Source organism: Phyllobates terribilis, unplaced genomic scaffold (assembly GCF_046119375.1).
Source record: "Phyllobates terribilis strain yellow unplaced genomic scaffold, ASM4611937v1 Scaffold_3__8_contigs__length_932513732, whole genome shotgun sequence".
Taxonomy (NCBI): domain Eukaryota; kingdom Metazoa; phylum Chordata; class Amphibia; order Anura; family Dendrobatidae; genus Phyllobates; species Phyllobates terribilis.
In genome coordinates, this window is record NW_027362763.1 from 699,880,107 (window position 1) to 699,901,440 (window position 21,334).

The 21,334-nt window shown below is 37.9% G+C and overlaps 1 protein-coding gene across 10 annotated transcripts in view; it reads left to right on the top strand.

The window, feature by feature from the left end:
* Positions 1–18,892, top strand: part of ESRRG (estrogen related receptor gamma) — a 536,337-nt gene extending 517,445 nt beyond the window's left edge. For all 10 annotated transcript variants that reach the window (XM_073671941.1, XM_073671937.1, XM_073671932.1 and 7 more), the window contains 2 exons: positions 7,789–8,058; positions 14,776–18,892. In XM_073671941.1, the coding sequence (XP_073528042.1) occupies positions 7,789–8,058; positions 14,776–15,020 (515 nt within the window). In that variant the 3' untranslated portion in view covers positions 15,021–18,892. The remainder of the gene's footprint in view (positions 1–7,788; positions 8,059–14,775) is intronic.
* The last annotated feature ends 2,442 nt before the right edge of the window (positions 18,893–21,334 follow it).

The following is a 21,334-nucleotide window of genomic DNA, read 5'->3' on the forward strand; positions in this document are numbered from 1 at the left end:
CCTGGATGAGCTTTTAACAAACCTTACCCATACTTTATATAAAAAAATTTGCACCACGATGTGTAAAAAATCTGCATGGAAATTGGCCAAGGTTGTTTGAAATCTGCAATATGTCCTATTATCCAGTGAGTTTTCAGAGTTTATCTTTTATCAAATCCACAGTGGACTCAACAAATTTACATGTGGCTCATGTGAATTTTGCCACATCTTCCAGATGAATTAATGGCTCCTTTGGTCGTACCTTAAATGAAATTTTGTGTGCTATGGTGAATAAATGTTGGGAGATGTATTTCTGACATTTAAGGTCAGTAAGAACTGTAGTGTTTTCAGCTCTATGCGCAAAAGGAAATTGATTTCAAAAAGTTTTTTTTACCCTTGTAAAATCTTGTGTAATATCGGTTACTTTTATGGTTAGCTCCTCGTATAATGTGCAGGATGCTATTCCCATCTCTCCCATTACATTATAATTAAAGATTAAAGACTACTAATTCTCCTACGGTCAGTGATAATTGTAGTGTTTTCAGCCACCTCTTGTAGGCAGAAGTCGATTTCAAAAAGTTGGAAAATCTTTTCCAATAATTTCAGTTACTCTTATGATCCGCTCCTCATGCGCTGTATGATTCTCCTTTTTCCTGTTAGAGTATAACTATAGGTAAAAGATTACTAATTCTCTTGCGTTCAGTGAGAACTTTAGTGTTTTCAGCCACCTCTTGTATGCAGAAGTCAATTTCAAAGAGTTGTAAAATCTAGTGTAATTTCGGTTTCTCATGTGACCTGCTCCTCATACACCGTGCGATTCTCCTCTCTCTTCTATTAGACTATAACTATAGGTAAAAGACTACTAATTCTCCTACGGTCAGTGAGAACTCTACTCTTTTCAGACCCCTCTTGGATGCGAAAAGGGAAGTTGATTTCAAAAAGTTTTTACCTTTTGAAAACTTTGAGTGATATTGGTTACTTATGATCTGGTCTTCACACACTGTTTGATTGTCGTCTCTCCTACTAGAGTATAACTATAGATAAAAAGACCACTAGTACTCCTGCAGTCTGTGAGACCTCTCCAGTTATCATCCCTCTTTAGGATACAAAAAGGAAATTTGATTTAAAAAACATTTTACCATTGGAAGATCTTCGATAATATTGGCCCACTTCTCATGCTCAGTGCCATGTAGGGTCCTGATCCTTTCTATTAGTGTATGAGTAAAGGTAAAAAAAAGACTACTGCCCCTGATTCATCAAAGTTTCTACATTCAAAAAGTGGTGGAAAGGCTTCGAAAAGTCTCAACATTTTGGCGCAACTTTGGTGAGCACCTCTCGATAACTCCAACACGCCTCCACATAAAGAACAGAGAGAAAATCGAATTATGGCCTAACAGTTCTCTTGTGGTCAATGAGAGCTCACTTATTCTCAACCTTTCTCTTTCATGAGAAGTTGATTTAAAAAAGTTTTTACTCTCGGAAAATCTTGAGTAATATTGGTTGTTTCTGATGGTTCGTACTCCAATGGAAGGGGTGAGAATTGTATCTTGTATGAGGAACAGTGCACTTCTTGTACAAGATGCGATTCTCATCCCTTCCATTGAAGTACGAAATGAGGATCATCAGAAACAGCCAAAAAAGTTTTCCTTTTTTAGCATCTTCTGTAATATTGGTTGTTTCTCATGGTTCATTGATCATATTCCAATGGAAGGGATGAGAATTGTATCTTGTATGAGGAACAGTGCACTTCTTGTACAAGATGCGATTCTCATCCCTTCCATTGAAGTACGAAATGAAGACCATCAGAAACAACCAAAAAAGTTTTCCTTTTGTAACATCTCCCTTAATATTGGTTGTTATCGATGGTCCATCAGAACCAACCAATAGATGGTCCATCAGAATCAACCAATATTACAACTTTTTGAAAACAACTTCCCTTTCTTCTTAAAAAAAGGGCTGCTAAAAACAAGCAAGTTCTCACTGAGCGCTGGAGAATTAGTAGCCCAATAACCTATACTTATAGAAGGAATGAAATTTGCAGCTCACGCATAAAGTATAGGTAACATTTACTTATAGGAAAAATGCAAAAAGTTTTGACCATATGGAATGGAACTAGAGGGATTTACACATTTGTGGCAAAATTTACAACCTTTTGCTTAATTAAACCCCAACAACCTGTCTGATTCCTGATAGAAAAAAAGCAAAAATAAAATAAAAAAAACCCTGTTAATTTGTAAATGGCAGGGACAAAAGGGATTGCGGAGAAACTTTAGCATTTCCTTGCACGTAAACGTCAATGGAGTGTCTTCTCCATCATCAGCACTAAATTCACATTGATGCTTCTTTTCTTCTTCGTATTGATCCTTCCATGAGAACGTAGATTTGTATCTGTTAATTAATGCGTCCTGAAACAGCGTTTGTATTAATCAGGCAGATAAGAAAAATTGGATGCCTGCACCCTCGTGACAACTATAAAAGTGCTGGCCCTGATAAAATCATGAATGGACCTCAATAAAAAAGTTCCTCCTTCCATTCAATAACCTAATCATCCCTCTTTTAATTATGCGGTAGAAAGATGTGGGGAGATTGGGGAATGTGTAAATCTAATTATTTACTAACAGCAGTGCCCGGGAGGGGAGAGTAGACTGTCATCGGAAGGTGCTGTAGGCTATAGTCTCTGTCCATCTGCTACTGCAGCGGAATAGGAAAAAAAGAAATAAAATCTCACTTCTACGGGGGAAGCTTCGCATTGTGAGCTAATTGAAAGAGCATTTTCCCTTTTCACGTGCAGAAACTAATATTTGCAAAGGGTAAGCATTGTATGATTTGTGGCAAAATACACTGAGCATTTGGTGAACTCGTGGCTCACAATCTCGTCCAATAAATGTATTCGGAGGATCTGTCGGGAATTGGATAAAATCTCATTTTAGGCTACGGAAACAATATAACTGTGTTTTTTTTTCTTGTATAGATTGTGCCGTCACCTGCCTGAAAAGGGGGGGGGGGGGAATTGAAAATTTACATAGTATTGAATGGGGAAGGAATGGAGTACGTTGCTTTGTAGGTGGAATGATGTACAAAAACAAAAAAGAAGAATAAAGAATAAATAAAACTGCCATCATATATTTCATATTACAGTAAAAAGTAAAAAAAAAAAAAGAACAATGTGAATTGGGACTAGAAAAATAGCGGGATGATTTGTTTTACGGCTACAGATGTTTATTGCTTCGATATACTAGTAATTAGTGAATGTGCCAAAACTGGAATTTGAGACTTCATTCTTGAATTTGTTCTGGAAATCCAAACCCTAGAGCATAATAAACATATGTAAAAAAAATATATATTTTCACCTGGGCCTCACCTGAGCTTTTGCTCAGCTCTAGAACAGTCTGGTCGTCTTCTGTTGTTCGGCCACTGGTGCAGTCTTCATTGGGCCAGCTTCAGGGACAGAACAGTCCAGTAGTCTTCTGTGGTCCGGCCACTGGTGCAGTCTTCATTGGGCCATCTTCAGGGACAGAGCAGTACAGTAGTCTTCTGTGGTCCGGCCACTGGTGCAGTCTTCATTGGGCCATCTTCAGGGACAGAACAGTCCAGTAGTCTTCTGTGGTCCGGCCACTGGTGCAGTCTTCATTGGGCCATCTTCAGGGACAGAGCAGTACAGTAGTCTTCTGTGGTCTGGCCACTGGTGCAGTCTTCATTCGGCCATCTTCAGGGACAGAGCAGTACAGTAGTCTTCTGTGGTCCGGCCACTGGTGCAGTCTTCATTGAGCCATCTTCAGGGACAGAACAGTTCAGTAGTCTTCTGTGGACCGGCCACTGGTGCAGTCTTCATTGAGCCATCTTCAGGGACAGAACAGTCCGGTAGTCTTCTGTGGTCCGGCCACTGGTGTAGTCTTCATTGGGCCATCTTCAGGGTCTTCTGGAACACGGCATATCCGGTGTCTCCTGTGCTGACTAGACCAGATGCTATGAGTTCTGGCAACGTAGGTCATGACGTCGAGGCCAAGTCAGAGCTGGATAAGCCAAAAATGTCACATACCAGAAGGCCCCTAAAGATGGACCAGTGAAGACCGCACTGGTGACTGAAGAAGACAGATGAGGGCCAGATAAGTATTTTTTTTTTATTAATATTTTTTTTCAGTCTTTTTGTATTTGACAAAATCGAATCACCAAAATTCTAATTCCGGTGAATCCGAATATTCAAGACAAATTTGTTTTGCCGCAAATCGATTTGCTCATCTCTAATAATTATTACACAGTGGTATGGATGGGGTGTAGAGATTTACAATGACACTTACGTGCCTATGATTGAAGTCACAGGGGGTTAAATATGAGGGGCGCAAATGTAACAGTCTGTAATGTTTGATGGGGCCCGCTAACAGGAAGGAGGAGCCACGGAACCAATTTTTCATCAGTAATTTTAGATTAGTCCTCTATCAGGGGTATAACTATAGGTAATGCAGCCTAGTGGGGCACAATGGCCCATCTGACACATATCAGGAAACCAGTGTTATAAATGGTGTACGATTATTAGCATAGAATTGGGATGTTGCATTATGGAGCGTAAGAAGTTATTGGGGCATAAACCATATCGTGCTGCAGAGCTGCCTCATCTCCTACAGACAATATTTCTACCTATTGTCCTATTGTGCATTTCTACTTTTTAACCTAATATTTAAGGTTTCTTGTATCTCTTTACCATAGAATAAAAGACATGTGCATGGATACCGGGAAAGGCTTCTTTCTCTGTAGGTTCTCTCTCTCTCACAAGGAGCTCAATATAAGCTCCAGACACGTCTTAAGACCCCCTTAAGAAAATCACTTCTAATCCCTGTTGATGATTTTATTAAGTCGTTGTCATTGTTAGGTGCCAACTGGCAAACGTACGAATTTTACCAACAGGCCAAGGAATTATTTCCTACAGTATATATTTGTATCGCCGGCAATGTGATTGAGAAAATTAACAGTCTGGTTTAATGACTGTAACATCTATTAACTCCCCATCGGAAAGTCATGTAAATGAGCACATTACCGCTCAAGAGCAGACATTTGCCCAGAACAACTGCTATTCTACATATGTTATCTTATCGGTGGATTTACCATGGGTTCATATAATGAGGCTCTGCCAACGAAAGAAATAAAAATAATCAAGATATAGAGATACAGACAGATAAATAGATAGATGGAGAAATAGATAGATAGAAGGATGGATAGATATATAGATAGATAGATAGATAGATAGATAGAAGGATAGATAGATGTGAGATAGATAGAAGGATAGATAGATAGAGAGAAGAATAGATAGATAGGAGATAGATAGATAGATGGATAGATAGATAGATATAAAGATGGATAGTTAGATAGATAGATAGATAGAAGGATAGATAGATATGAGATAGAGAGAAGGATAGATAGATTTATAGATAGATAGATAGATAGGAGATAGATAGATGGATAGATAGATAGATGGATAGAAGGATAGATGGATAGATAGATGGATGGATAGAAGGATAGCTAGATAGATAGATAGATGGATAGAAGGATAGATATGAGAAAGATAGATAGATAGAGAGATACAGTACAGATAAAAAGTTTGGACACACCTTCTCATTTAAAATTTTTTCTTTATTTTCTTGACTATGAAAATTGTACATTCACGCTGAAGGCATCAAAACTGTTAATTAACACATGGAATTATATACTTAACAAAAAAGTGTGAAAAAACTGAAAATATGTCTTATATTCTAGGTTCTTCAAAGTAGCCACCTTTTGCTTTGATGACTGCTTTGCACACTCTTGGCATTCTCTTGATGAGCTTCAAGATGTACTCACCCGAAATAGTCTTCCAACAATCTTGAAGGAGTTCCCAGAGATGCTTAGCACTTGTTGGCCCTTTTGCCTTCACTCTGCGGTCCAGCTCACCCCAAACCATCTCGATTGGGTTCAGGTCTGGTGACTGTGGAGGCCAGGTCATCTGGCGTAGCACCCCATCACTCTCCTTCTTGGTCAAATAGCCCTTACACAGCCTGGAGGTGTGTTTGGGGTCATTGTCCTGTTGAAAAATAAATGATGGTCCAACTAAACTCCAACCGGATGGAATAGCATTCCGCTGCAAAATGCTGTGGTAGCCATGCTGGTTCAGTATGACTTCAATTTTGAATAAATCCCCAACAGCGTCACCAGCAAAGCACCCCCACACCATCACACCTCCTCCTCCATGCTTCACGGTGGGAACCAGGCATGTAGAGTCCATCCGTTCACCTTTTCTGCGTCGCACAAAGACACGGTGGTTGGAACCAAAGATCTCAAATTTGGACTCATCAGACCAAAGCACAGATTCCCACTGGTCTAATGTCCATTCCTTGTGTTCTTTAGCCCAAACAAGTCTCTTCTGCTTGTTGCCTGTCCTTAGCAGTGGTTTCCTAGCAGCTATTTTACCATGAAGGCCTGCTGCACAAAGTCTCCTATTAACAGTTATTGAAGAGATGTGTCTGCTGCTAGAACTCTGTGTGGCATTGACCTGGTCTCTAATCTGAGCTGCTGTTAACCTGCGATTTCTGAGGCTGGTGACTCGGATAAACTTATCCTCAGAAGCAGAGATGACTCTTGGTCTTCCTTTCCTGGGGCGGTCCTCATGTGAGCCAGTTTCTTTGAAGCGCTTGATGGTTTTTGCAGCTGCACTTGGGGACACTTTCAAAGTTTTCCCAATTTTTCGGACTGACTGACCTTCATTTCTTAAAGTAATGATGGCCACTCGTTTTTCTTTACTTAGAATTTGTATTATAGCAAGAAAAAAGCAGCTAACAGTCTATTCAGTAGGACTATCAGCTGTGTATCCACCAGACTTCTGCACAACACAACTGATGGTCCCAACCCCATTTATAAGCCAAGAAATCCCACTTATTAAACCTGACAGGGCACAGCTGTGAAGTGAAAACCATTTCCGGTGACTACCTCTTGAAGCTCATCAAGAGAATGCCAAGAGTGTGCAAAGCAGTCATCAAAGCAAAAGGTGGCTACTTTGAAGAACCTAGAATAGAAGACATATTTTCAGTTGTTTCACACTTTTTTGTTAAGTATATAATTCCACATGTGTTAATTCATAGTTTTGATGCTTTCAGTGTGAATGTACAATTTTCATAGTCAAGAAAATACAGAAAAATCTTTAAAAAAGAAGGTGTGTCCAAACTTTTGGTCTGTACTGTAGATAGAAGGATAGATAGATAGGAGATAGAGAGAAGGATAGATAGATTTATAGATAGATATATAGATAGGACATAGATAGATAGATGGATAGAAGGATAGATAGATAGAAGGTTAGATAGATGTGAGAAAGATAGAAGGATAGATACATAGATAGATAATAGATAGATATAGATAGATAAATAGATACATAAATATGAGCTAGATAGATAGATAGATAATTAGATAGATAGATAGATAGATAGATAGATAGATAGATCGATACTGTAGATATGAGATAGGCTGGCTTGAGAAAGGCTCACAGTTGGAAGTGAAACGTTGCTAAAGCCCTTTTTAGGCTAATAAATGCCCCCCTTTTTTCATGGAGTGCTGTCCATATTTTTATTTTAGATATGAGATAGATTGATAGATAGATAGATAGATAGATAGACAGATGGAGAAAGATTCAGAGATGAACCAAAACATTGTCATGTTGGGCAAATAAACTTCATCATGTTTTTTAGAATGGGAGTGCTGCTATTCCCTTTTTATACATACGCAGATAAATAGAATATTATTCTTTTTCTGGGTGATTTTTTTTTTATGGTATTTTTATTACTATTCCAGGATTCTCCACCCTGTCTCTTGCCGATCAGATGAGTCTCCTACAGAGCGCATGGATGGAGATCTTGATACTGGGCATTGTTTTCCGATCTCTCTCTTTCGAAGACGAGTTGGTCTATGCCGAAGACTACATCATGGATGAAGACCAGTCGAAATTGGCCGGATTGCTGGAACTGAACAACGCCATCCTGCAACTTGTCAAGAAATATAAGAGCATGAAACTAGAGAAAGAAGAATTTGTGACTCTTAAAGCTATAGCACTTGCTAACTCAGGTTGGTTTAAATTCTTATTTTGATATAATGTTTTTCATGACCTGGATTTTAGCTCTTCTTAAAGTGAAGCAATCAGTATAAAATTACCAATTGTTTAAATCAGGTTTTTGTGTTACAAATTTTTGTCAATTTCTTTTTATATCCCGATCTTAAATACAAAAAAATAAAACAAAACAAAATTAGTCATCCTGCAATTTTCATAATGACCACCTGGACTACTTCCTGTCCATTCAGAAAGAGTTTTCAGCAGTCTCATTATCATCAGAGGCAGGATTACAATGACAGGTAACACCTCTATATACAGCAGATAGTAGAATCCACCAATCACAATAGGTGACGTCACAGCTCACCTCCTCCTGTACAATGACTGATAACACCTCTATATACAGTAGATAGCAGGATCCATCAATCGCAGTAGATGATAGCACAGCTCACCTCCTCTTCCTGTAGAAGGACTGATGACACCTCTATATACAGTAGATAACACAGGATCCGCCATTGACAATAGGTGATGCCACAGCTCACCTCCCCCTCCTTCTGTTCAATGACTGATAACACCTCTATATACTGTAGATAGCTCAGGATCCGCCATTCACAATATGTTTTATCACAGCTCACCTCCTCCTCCTGTACAATCACTGATAACACCTCTACATACAGTAGATAACACAGGATCCGCCATTGACAATAGGTGATGCCACAGCTCACCTCCCCCTCCTTCTGTTCAATGACTGATAACACCTCTATATACAGTAGATAGCTTAGGATCCGCCATTCACAATATGTTTTATCACAGCTCACCTCCTCCTCCTGTACAATCACTGATAACACCTCTATATACGGTAGATAGCAGGCAGGATCCACAAATCACAATAGGCAGTGTCATAGCTTACCTGCTCCTCCTCCCTTCAGAATGATCTTTGTACTCGCTCATTAGATGCTTCAGTACAAGAGACAAGGTCAGACTCTATTCATTGCTGCTAATGTACACGTGTTGTTTCCTTAAACAACAGGAAGTTAAAATGTGAAAATTGCAAGACTTTTTATTTCTTTTTAATCCAGATTGGGATATGTTAAAAATAAACAGTGCCAGTTTAAAAAAGTAAATCAATTTAACACAAAAACCTAATTGAAACAATAGCTCATTTTCTGATTATAGCTGTCCCTTAAAGGGTGGTTTCAACCCATGCAACAACCTCCATGTATTAGCAAACTGCGCCAGTGATAACCTAACATTCCTGGAGGAAACTGCAGGTGATACAGTTTTCCTACAGCGACCACTAGAGGGGAAATGTAGTATTACATCTCAACTATTCAATTGAATGGGCAACTGTGTACAACGTGGTCAGCCCAGGTCCTCCAGAGGATCCTCCACTGGTTTTTCTTATTTATTATAGTGGGGTCTGGTCGTGAACGGTGATAGCCCCCCTTTTGTGACATCATCCATGTGCTTCAATAGAGGGGGGGTGGTACTGTTACATATCAATTGGCTGCGCATTCACCTAGATAGGGAATCATAAAAAAAAATGTCAGTCTTCATTCTTACGTCCCAGTGATCAATTTAAGCAAAGCAAACAGCTGTTAAAAAAAAATTAGCGCCCCATGGATCTATTGATGCCATCATTTGAAAGAGCCGATCCGATTGACTCGACTGATGCATGCAACAACGAAGGGTTAACAAAGCATTTAGCGCTCCGACGCAGACAAGGGTACGAGATAAGTAAAGATCACTGGGATTTTGGTTCTTCTCCTCCTAGCGCTGTTCCTCCGGACCTTGAGGACCCTTTTAGTATTTGCATGCCGTTGCCTATAGATCCGCGTTTAATCACACGTTGATCAGTAGATACCTGGGTGTCGATAACGCTCTCGGATGCCGTGCACCATTGACAGGTCCGCCGTGCCCCTCCATCTGCTTTTGTTGTGACCCTTTCTTTGAACTTTATCTTGGTTTCTGGCCAGTAGTTTTCCCTTTAATTACAAGAAGGAAACTGTCAATAAAATCTGTTAAATGGGATGCAACGAGCGGCCTCGATGGGCGGACGGCTATTTGTTCAAATTCTGAAGCATTCAGAGTATTGACAGTTTGTTTTCTGGGGCCATATGCGACGATCAATCTCAGGCTGGGCTCAGCCGCTCTGAAAAATGAAAAACCAGATTGCTATTGCTTACTTGTGGATGACGACTTGTGATTTGGCGCGGCTCAAGTGAAATGAGACCTTCTGCCCAAATTGCCCCCCTGAGAGACACGAGACGCGTGACCGGTTTTAGAAATGTTTTCTTTTTTTTTTTTCTTCTTTTTTTTTTTTTTTCCCCTAATTGATTTTGCAATTAGCAATTTGCGATATTGTAGCTGTGACTTTAAATGGGGAAAATACAGTTATTTTCCTGTGTAGACTTCTTATATAGGTTGTTAAAGTGATCATACGGGTCCCTTATATCTGTATTTAGCAGGGGCATCTCCTTTATGCTCACTGATTTAACTACAGATGTAGCAGAGCTGATTGTCAATTATCTCTTTGAAGTTGCGTTGTTTGTGTATTGTAGGAAAAGGCTACCTACACACGAAGCACTGCGTCTACATTAACATTGAAACTCCCACTATTTACTGCCACATAGTGCTCCAAGCAGTACAGTACTACAGTGTTCCATAATCTCTACATTGACATTGAGAGTCCCATTATATACTGCCACATAGTGCTTCATGCAGTACCATACTATAGGGTTCCATAGTCTCTGCAGTGACATTCAGAGTCCCAGTATATATTGTCATATAGTGCTCCATGCGGTACTATACCATAGGGTTCCATAGCCACTACATTGACATTGAGAGTCGCACTATATACTGCCATATAGTGCTCCATGCGGTACCATACCATAGGGTTCCATAGCAGCTACATTGACATTGAGAGTCCTACTATATAGTGCTCCATGCAGTACCATACTATAGGGTTCCGTAGCCACTACATTGACATTGCGAGTCCCACTATATACTGCCAGACAGTGCTCCATTCAGTACCATACTATAGGGTTCCATAGCAGCTACATTGACATTGAGAGTCCTACTATATAGTGCTCCATTCAGTACCATACTATAGGGTTCCATAGCAGCTACATTGACATTGAGAGTCCTACTATATAGTGCTCCATGCAGTACCATACTATAGGGTTCCGTAGCCACTACATTGACATTGCGAGTCCCACTATATACTGCCAGACAGTGCTCCATTCAGTACCATACTATAGGGTTCCATAGCAGCTACATTGACATTGAGAGTCCTACTATATAGTGCTCCATGCGGTACCATACTATAGGGTTCCGTAGCCACTACATTGACATTGCGAGTCCCACTATATACTGCCACACAGTGCTCCATTCAGTACCATACTATAGGGTTCCATAGACTCTACATTGATTTTCAGAGTCCCACTATATACTGCCATATGGTGCTTCAACTGGCAACATAGTATAGGGTTCCATAGCCTCTACATGGACATTGAGAGTCCCATTATATATTGCAATATGGTGCTCTATGTGGCATCATACTATGGAGTCATTTTCCCCTATAAGCATTGCCTCTATATTAACATTCAGAATTCCACTATCTACTGCCATATGCTGCTCCATGTTATTTTTCCCTAAACACATTGCCTCTATATTAACATCTAGAGACCCACTACATACTGCCATATGCTACTCCATGTGGTACAGTATTATGGGTTATTTTCTCCTAGTAGCATTGCATCTACATTGACATTCAGATTCCCACTATATACTGCCACATGGTGCACCATACTATAGGGTTCCATAGCCTCTGCATTGACATTCAGATTCCCACTATATACTGCCACATGGTGCACCATACTATAGGGTTCCATAGCCTCTGCATTGACATTCAGAGTCCCACTATATACTGCCATAGATACTCCTTGTGGAACCATTTTATTGAGTTATTTTCCCCTAGAAACATTGCCTCTATATTGACATACAGTAGAGAGTCCCACCATATACTGCCATATGCTACTCCATGCAGCACCATATTATAGGGTTATTTTCCCATGGAAGCACTGCCCCTACATTGACATTCAGAATCCCACCATTACCCGCCATATGGTACCCAATGTGGCACCATATTATGGGTGTATTCTCTTCTAGAATCATTGCCTTTACATTGACATTTATTTTCCCACCATATACCGCCATACGGTGCTCTATGTGGTAAAATATGAAGGGGCTATTTTCCCCTTTATGTATTGTCTTTACATTGACATTCAGAGTCCCACTATATACTGCCATATAGTGCTCCATGTGGCATCACATTATGGAGTTATCTTCCCTTAAAAACATTGCCTCAATATGGACATAAAAAATCTCAAGATATACTGCCATATGGCGCTTCATGTGGCACAACATTTTATGATTGAATTGCCTCTAAGCCGATCATATACTTCCATACTCCTTGTGGCACCATAATATGTGATTATTTTCCTCTAGAAGTATGGCCTCTATATTGACCTTCAGAATGCCACCATATACCGCCATATGGAACTCCATATAGCGCCATATTACAGGATATTTTTTCTTATATATCAAGAATATACGAATATCCCCATAATGGGGCATCCTATGAAACAAGTCATGACTTTTTTTGTTGGAATCATATGTAATATGACAAAAAAATGTGGTGGTATCGGGGAGACCTTCAGAAGCCATACCACGACCATGTGCTGTAGGGATAGTACTGATTGTGCAACCCTATGTAGAACCCTTGGTAACACAACTGCTCTTGCCGAATATCAAACTGAACTCTGCTACATCTACACCAGTGATTCCAGCCTGTCATAATGATCTGGGATCCGTCCATCTGCAGGTCCGCTCGCTCTCTACATAGGCCAGACAAGGCGTTAAGCTTCACTTAGCAATATATGTCTCTTTCCTAATAATCAATGATCACAGCTTAGGCCTTCTCAGCTGTAGATAACGCAGCTCGTCAGATAACGGCCCTTCATTAACGATGGCAATATAATTGTTCTGTTGTATAATGGGTTCCTGGCTCTTCGGAAAGTGGCGGTGGGGCAATGGGGGGGGCAAGAGGGGCTCTTATGGTTACTAATTAACCCTGAAATATTTAAAAAAATAGGCTATGGCTACGTGGAAAGTTTGGCTGTGCGATATCCAAAGGACACAAAGCAACAAGTTGGCGCTATGTGAGCGACAGAAACAAATTATTGAAATTTGTAAATGTCAATTTCAGGTGACTGTGACCTGACAGTTGTTGAAAACCAAACCCCCCAACAAGAAAACAATTGTATGTAGTTAAAATTCAGCCTGGTGGAGGCCAAAAGGGACAAAGATGAATCCAAAAAGAGAGCAAAAATGATGGAGGCCAGAAAGGAAGACTTTTTAGGCACATTAGACTAGCGTCGGACAAACCCGCCAATATTAACAGTTTTGGGTGAGGGTCTAATGTGTATGGGGACCTCACGACTCTCCCCCAACAGAAGATGTTGGGGCAGATAAGGATCTGATGTGTCCAATTTCGGACTGCCGATCCGTTTGTTCTCTAAGAGATAAGAGAGAAGTCTGTCAGCGGCACTCAGAGGACAAAGGAACGCTCAGCAGAGCAAGAGCTCCTATGTAGAGAGCAATCGGGTGAGATAGCTACAGGCTGAAATAGCTACTTAACGTGTATGGGGGCATTTTAGCCCTCATCAGTGATTCGAAGCCTATGGATATCTTTGGTACGTGCACTGTGAAGGTAGCAGGTCAGCGCAAGCACAAAATATACACAGTGAGTGCGCCTTTATTTATACATCTGCGACTCACGTGCAACTTTTAGACAAAGTCAAAAACTAGACTTTTTGGTCTTTGTCAGTAGATGGGAGCCTTTGGACAAGTTTGATATATGCACTGTAAGGACTCAGCACATAAACTTGCGCCAGACGGACACTGTGTGCACTCTTAGATATGTATGTCTCGGACTCACTCGCAATTTATCGCTTATTTTTTGTGGTTTCTATTAGATATCACAAATCCTAAAAAACACTGACAAATCACACCCTAAGAAGTTGTGTGAATTTAATGCAAAAGCAAGTCGTTAAAAAAAGTCACACAACTTTTTTTGGGGCGCACCAAATCTTGTGTGACCAGAGAATCATGCAAAATTACAAAACATCCTCTACAACAGACACCAGTGATAGTTTGTTTTGTTTTTCTAATTCTTTTTTTTTTTTTTATGAAAAAAATGTTTTTACAATAAATTTTGGGGTCATTTTTTTTTTAAATCTTACAAATACCGTAGTAAGTGTTAGAAAAAACATATACAAATGTAATGTTAACGTAGAGAATAGCACTCTATTTTATAAACATTTATTACACTATTTTTATTATATATATTTTTATTTACAAAATATTTTGTTACATTTTTATACTTTGTTCCTTTTTTTCTTTTTTTGTGTTTGTTTTTAAGTTTCTTTTTATTACATTTTTTATTAAATGATTTCTTTGTATTTTTTTACGTTCGTAGACTCCATACTTCTAGAAAACGTTGAAGCTTTGAAGTTTATTTTTATTAACATATTTATTTTTATTTACAAAATATTTTGTTACATTTTTATACTTTGTTCCTTTTTTTCTCTTTTTGTAATAGTGTTTGTTTTTAAGTTTCTTTTTATTACAATTTTTATTAAATGATTGCTTTGTATTTTTTACGTTCGTAGACTCCATGCATATAGAAGACGTCGAAGCTGTTCAGAAACTTCAAGACGTCTTACACGAGGCTCTGCAGGATTACGAAGCTGGCCAACACATCGAAGACCCTCGCCGGGCCGGCAAGTTCTTGATGACTTTGCCACTTCTTCGACAGACGTCCACCAAGGCCGTCCAACACTTCTACAACATCAAACTGGAGGGGAAAGTTCCTATGCATAAACTTTTTTTGGAAATGCTTGAGGCTAAGGTCTGACTAAAACAATTTTTGGTGACCCGATAGCACTACTTATGGGAAAAAATAAATAAATAAATAAATAAGATAAATTACGTCTAATTATTATGGCAAATAATGTACTGAATCAGAAGCGAGTGACTGCACTGACGTAAAGAAGCAGCAAGACTGGAGCAGCTTTCGACTTTTAATTCTGCGCTGTAATTGTGCAGAAATTTTCCTCCCCCGATTTCTTGTTTCTTTTTTTTTGCTGCTGTTGAACTTAAATAAAGAGTAAAAAAAAAAAAAAAAAAACTTTAAAAAAGTCTTTAATTAAGAGAAATGGAAGCCAGCCCTGCCAAAGGACAGAAATCCATAGGATGCTACTGAATTTAATATGGACCACAAGGCCCCCAATAACAAGTGGAATCCGGGACAGAAAATAAATAAAAAATTGCATATTTATTCAAAAAATGACTTGTAGGATTCCTTGGGAGCAATATCTAATTTGACACCCTGAGCGACATGTCATTGGCTGCTTCATTTGGTTTGATTTTTTTTTTCATCTAGGCCACACAAACCATTTGATTCCTTTGTTTTTTTTTAAGTCTTCCAAAAAAAAAAGGTTCTCTGTTAGGTACTATGTGACTTTTTTCAGGGAATAGTTTTAAGCTTTATTCATTCATGCAATATTAATTAACAGATATTACTAATTAATAAAACAAATGATATAATGCAAACTGCATATTGGTTCGAGCTAACGATGAACAATAAGGACATTGCTATCCTTAAAGGAAGAGTTTGTTTATTTGTTGTTTTTTAAATTTAAATTATTACAACTGTTTTTTGTTTTTTTTGGGGTTAATTGTTATAAAACGGAGATTATTTTGTACCAGCTTTATCGCTTTTCAGCCATTTACTGAATATTATTGTGGATATGTCTCTTATTCAAGCAATAGTCGAAGGATGGTGCATATTACCACGGATGCAATTAATGTTGTGTGCCAGTCTGGTTAAAAAAAAAAAAAAGACAAAAAGAACAAAAAAAAAAACCCTTTTCATTTTCTTATTCCGTAAAGCCTAGCCTACCTGTTCTGTTAAAACACGATTATTAGATTACACCTGCGATGTATATAAATAGTCTTATCTGCTTACCACTTCCCTATGAGGACGCTTTGGAAATTTGCTACGGTGTCTTAAAAAAAATAAACTTTAGAAAAATAACCGAAACTTGCGATTTATAAAATAAAAAAAATTGTAAAATAAAATAATGAATATGTAAAATAATATATTAATATTGCAGGTAATGCAAAGGCCAGCAATAAATTCTCTGAATAATAAAAAAAATATATATATACATATGTATGTATGTATATGTAATCAGCCGAGTTTAAGAAATTAATATAAGACTTTATTGTATTTTTTTTTTATTTTTTTTTACGGATAGCTAAAGCAGTCAGTGTGGTTTCTCAACCCCTTCTTGTTGCTGCATGATATCTGTTTTCTGTACGAGACTGTTAAAAAAAAAAAAGGTGTAATCTAATGTAATCCCACACCTACCCCTCCCCCGCTGACAAAAAAAAAAAAATTCCGGCTGCCTACAATACATCTACATGCTCTGCCAATATATCAGTGTTAATAGTTGCTCCCTGTATCATGTGAACGCCCATATTATATGTACACAAATGTGATTAAAATTGTAACCTAACTCAAAACAAAAAATCATAGTTCAGCTTTTCAATGTTTCCCGTTTGCTGTGTTATCTCCTTCCAAAAAAATAATAAAAAAAAAAAAAAAAAAATTATTTTTTTTAATTATTATTATTTCTCAGTTGCATTTCCGAAAAAAAACAAAAACAAAAACCTGTTGTCTTGTTCTCCTTGTGGCTGTTCGATTCTTGTGATGTATGCTTTTTTAGACACAGGGTAGGATTTAGAGGCAATATTGGATGTGCAATTCCTCAGGAGCCTACAGGAAAAGTTTTTAATCTGTTGGGTATTCCTGGTCATAGTCTTCAAAAAGAAACAAATAAAAAAAAAAAAATACTATACCTTGGCAGATCAAAAAAAAACAAAAAACTCCAATTTGAAAAAAAAAAAAAACAGAGGAGAAAAAATCTTGAGGCTTTCGAAAAAAAAAAAAAAATTATAAAAAAAATATATAAAAAAAATAAACAAAAACAAAAAAGACTTTTTAAATGGTTCTTAACACCAAATATATCTTCTACATTTAACTAAGCTCAGTTTTGAAGTGCTGTAAATATGGCTTTCTTCTTCTTCAGAATCATCTCAACTGTTAATAACTCGCTCTGTGTTGTTGCAAAACCATTTAATTTTTAATTTTTTTTTTTGCGCAAAAAAAAAAAAATTCCAAACACTATTGCTACTCTGTGTGCTTTAAACAGAATACAACGGGTTGATGAAACACGGCAGCCTGATCCTATAAATACTGTGTATCTACCATTAGCTATATAAGGATTATATTGTAGATTGTGGTTTCTCAGTAGAGAAGTGACTGTAGTGTGGTTTTAGATTCCTCATCATTAGCAATTCATTCAGATGGCGAGTACCTTTAAATATAGCTCTGATAGGTATTCAGAAAAAAATTGGCACGTCCCTGTACAAGTATGTAAAATTTGATTACTCCTTGGAGAAAAAAAAAACGGTGCTGATTGAATGAGATTATTTATTTTCTATTTTTTTTTTATTTTATTTTACTGTTTTAGGTTTTTACTATATATAGGAATATATACGTATGAGAACGGCATACTCAAAATGAATATTTCCGAGTGAAACAGCAAGATTAGAATTGCAAATATAAAGCAATGTACAATACAAAGTTATATTGTGGTACCCTGTTAGCCAGAAAAATCGATGTAAATACTTTTATGCCCAAAAATGACAAAAGTATTCTTGGAGTGATACCTTTATTGGCTAACCAGAAAAAAAAAAATATATATACAAGATTTCAGAGCACAGAGGTCCCTTCTTCAGACAAGATTACAAATGAATCATAATATTGCCTGAAGAAAGGACCTCTGTGCTTTGAAAGCTTGCTTATATATATTTTTTTTTTGGTCAGCCAATAAAGGTATCAGTCCTAGAATACTTTTGTCATTTTCGGGCATAAAAGTATTTACATCAAATATAAAACAAAAATTAGGAAATGTAATTTTAATACATTACTTTTAGACCCCGTTCGCTATTGTGGTTGGAAATTTTAAACACTTAGATAATACTGCCGTGCTCTATAAATTATTGTTTTAATGCTGCATTTTATCTCATTTTTTAAGAAGAGGATTTAGTAAACCCCTCCCGAAATGGGTTAAAAACAAAAAATCTATTATTTTATAATTATTATAATAATATTATTTTATAAATAAAATCTTTGTGTGTAAGTTGTTTATTTAAATTTCTTGTCAATATGGCATTTATAGCATGAGGTGCGAGAAAATATATTAAAAAAAAGGGTGTATGATTTGCAAAAAATGTAAAATTTTATTATTTAGATTTTTAATTTAATTTTTAAATTATTTCTGAGTTATTTTTTTTTTCTTTATTTAAAGCTATATGATTACACGGCCGTGAAGAGTCGCAATCGATATCTGAATCAAATTGGAAAAAGTTGTATTTATGAGACTATTTTGCATTCTAGCGATCTGAAAATAAAAAAAAATAATAATAATAAAAAAAAGTATAACGAATGGTAAACTGCTATTTTTCTTAAGGAGAAAATGGGTAACGATGATTTAATCTTCAAGGTTTACCTTTCTTAGGAATACATTCAGCGACAGTCTAATGCGCAAGGATTGTTAAAGGAACAAAAAAAAAAAAGTCAAAATTATGAAAAAAAAACTAAGAAGAAGAATATAATAATAAGATGATTATAATACTCCAGGAGTTGCAACATAACCACTATCACAAATAAAACCATGTCTATAGTTATCGACGGGCTTCACATCTGTAATACAATCAACTGTATATTTTTGTGCTGTGTATCATACCATGTGCTCCAGAAATATGTCCATTTGTGTAAATGTATTTATTTTATATTGTATATATTGTTAAATGCAAAAAGGAGACATGATTCTGTAACTTCAATCAGTTCAGATGTGTAAGTCAAATTATTATGCCTTTCAGGATGATGGTAGAGCAATATTAAAAAAAAGCTTCCACTTTTTGAATGTTTTTGTGCTTTTTATTCTTGCTTTTCATTATCCTTGCTTTTTTTCCTCTTTTGAGTAAAATAATATATTTTAGTTAGATTTCATTAGACATTAGTTTTTTCACTTACGTGTCCTATCCATATTGTCTCCGAAAAGAACACATACATATATTTGTCAACAGGGCTGTTCACCTATCTGTTTTTGATCTGAATGACTGATCAAACCCGTCCATTCAAATCTATGGGTGAGTGAAAAAAAACAGCAGCACACGTACACCATTTGCTGTTTTTTACTGTTCAAAGCAGGGATGTCAAACTCAAACACACAGAGGGCCAAAATGAAAAGCTTGGTCGCGGGGCCAACCAGTATACAGTTTAATAGGCCCACATAGTCCTCCATACAGAATAATGGACCTCACATAGTCTTCCATACAGAATAATGGGCCTCACATAATCCTCCATACAGAATAATGGCCCCACATAGTACTCCATACAGAATAATGGGCCCCATATAGTCCTCCATACAGAATAATGGGCCCTACATAGTGCTCCATACAGTATAGTGGCCCCACATAGTCCTCCATACAGATTAATGAGCCTCACATAGTCCTCCATACAGAATAATGGGCCTCACATAGTCCTCCATACAGAATAATGGGCCTCACATAGTCCTCCATATAGAATAATGGGCCCTGCATAGTGCTCCATACAGTATAGTGGCCCCACATAGTCCTCCATACAGATTAATGAGCCTCACATAGTCCTCCATACAGAATAATGGGCCTCACATAGTCCTCCATAAAGAAAAATGGTCCTCACATAGTCCTCCATACAGAATAATGGCCCCACATAGTCCTTCATACAGAATAATGGGCCCCATATAGTCCTGCATACGGAATAATGGGCCCCATATAGTCCTCCATACGGAATAATGGGCCCTACATAGTGTTCAATACAGTATAATGGGCCCCACATAGTCCTCCATACAGAATAATGGGCCCCATATAGTCCTCCATACAGAATAATAGGCCCTACATAGTCCTCCATACAGTATAATGGGCCCCACATAATCCTCCATACAGAATAATGGGCCCCACATAATCCTCCATACAGAATAATGGGCCCCAAGTAGTCCTCCATACAGAATAATGGGCCTCAAATAGTCCTCCATACAGAATAATGGGCCCCACATAGTCCTCCATACAGAATAATAGGCCCCACATAGTGCTCCATACAGAAAAATGGGCCTCACAGAGTTCTCCATACAGAATAATGGGCCTCACAAATCCTCCATACAAAATAATGGGCCTCACTTAGTCCTCCATACAGAATAATGGACCTCACATAGTCCTCCATACAGAATAATGGGCCCACATAATCCTCCATACAGAATAACGGTCCCACATAGTCATCCATACAGAATAATGGGCCCACACTGTCCTCCATACAGAATAATTGGCTCACACAGACCTCCATACAGAATAATGGGCCTCACATAGTCCTCCATACAGAATAATGGGCCTCACATAGTCCTCCATACAGAACAACGGGCCTCACATAGTGCTCCATACAGTATAATGGGCCTAACTTAGTCCTCCATACTTTATAATGGGCCCACATAATCCTCCATACAGAATAATAGCCCACAAAGTCCTCCATACAGAATAATGGGCCTTACTTAGTCTTCCATACAATATAATGGGCCTCACATAGTACTCCATACAGTATAATAGTCCCACATAATCCTCCATACAGAATAAATTGCCCCACATAGTCCTCCATACAGAATAATGGCCCACACAGTCCTCCATACAGAATAATGGGCCCACACAGACCTCCATACAGAATCATGGGCCTCACATAGACCTCATTACAGAATAATGGGCCTCACATAGTCCTCCATACAGAATAATGGGCCCCACATAGTCCTCCATACAGAATAATGGGCCCCACATAGTCCTCCATACAGAATAATGGGCCTCACATAGTCCTCCATACAGAATAATGGGCCCCACATAGTCCTCCATACAGAATAATGGGCCTCATATAGTGCTTCATATAATATAATGGGCCTCACTTAATCCTCCATACAGTATAATGGGCCCACATAGTCCTTCATACAGAATAATGGGTCCCCATAGTCCTCCATACAGTATAATGGACCCCACATAGTCCTCCATACAGAATGTGCC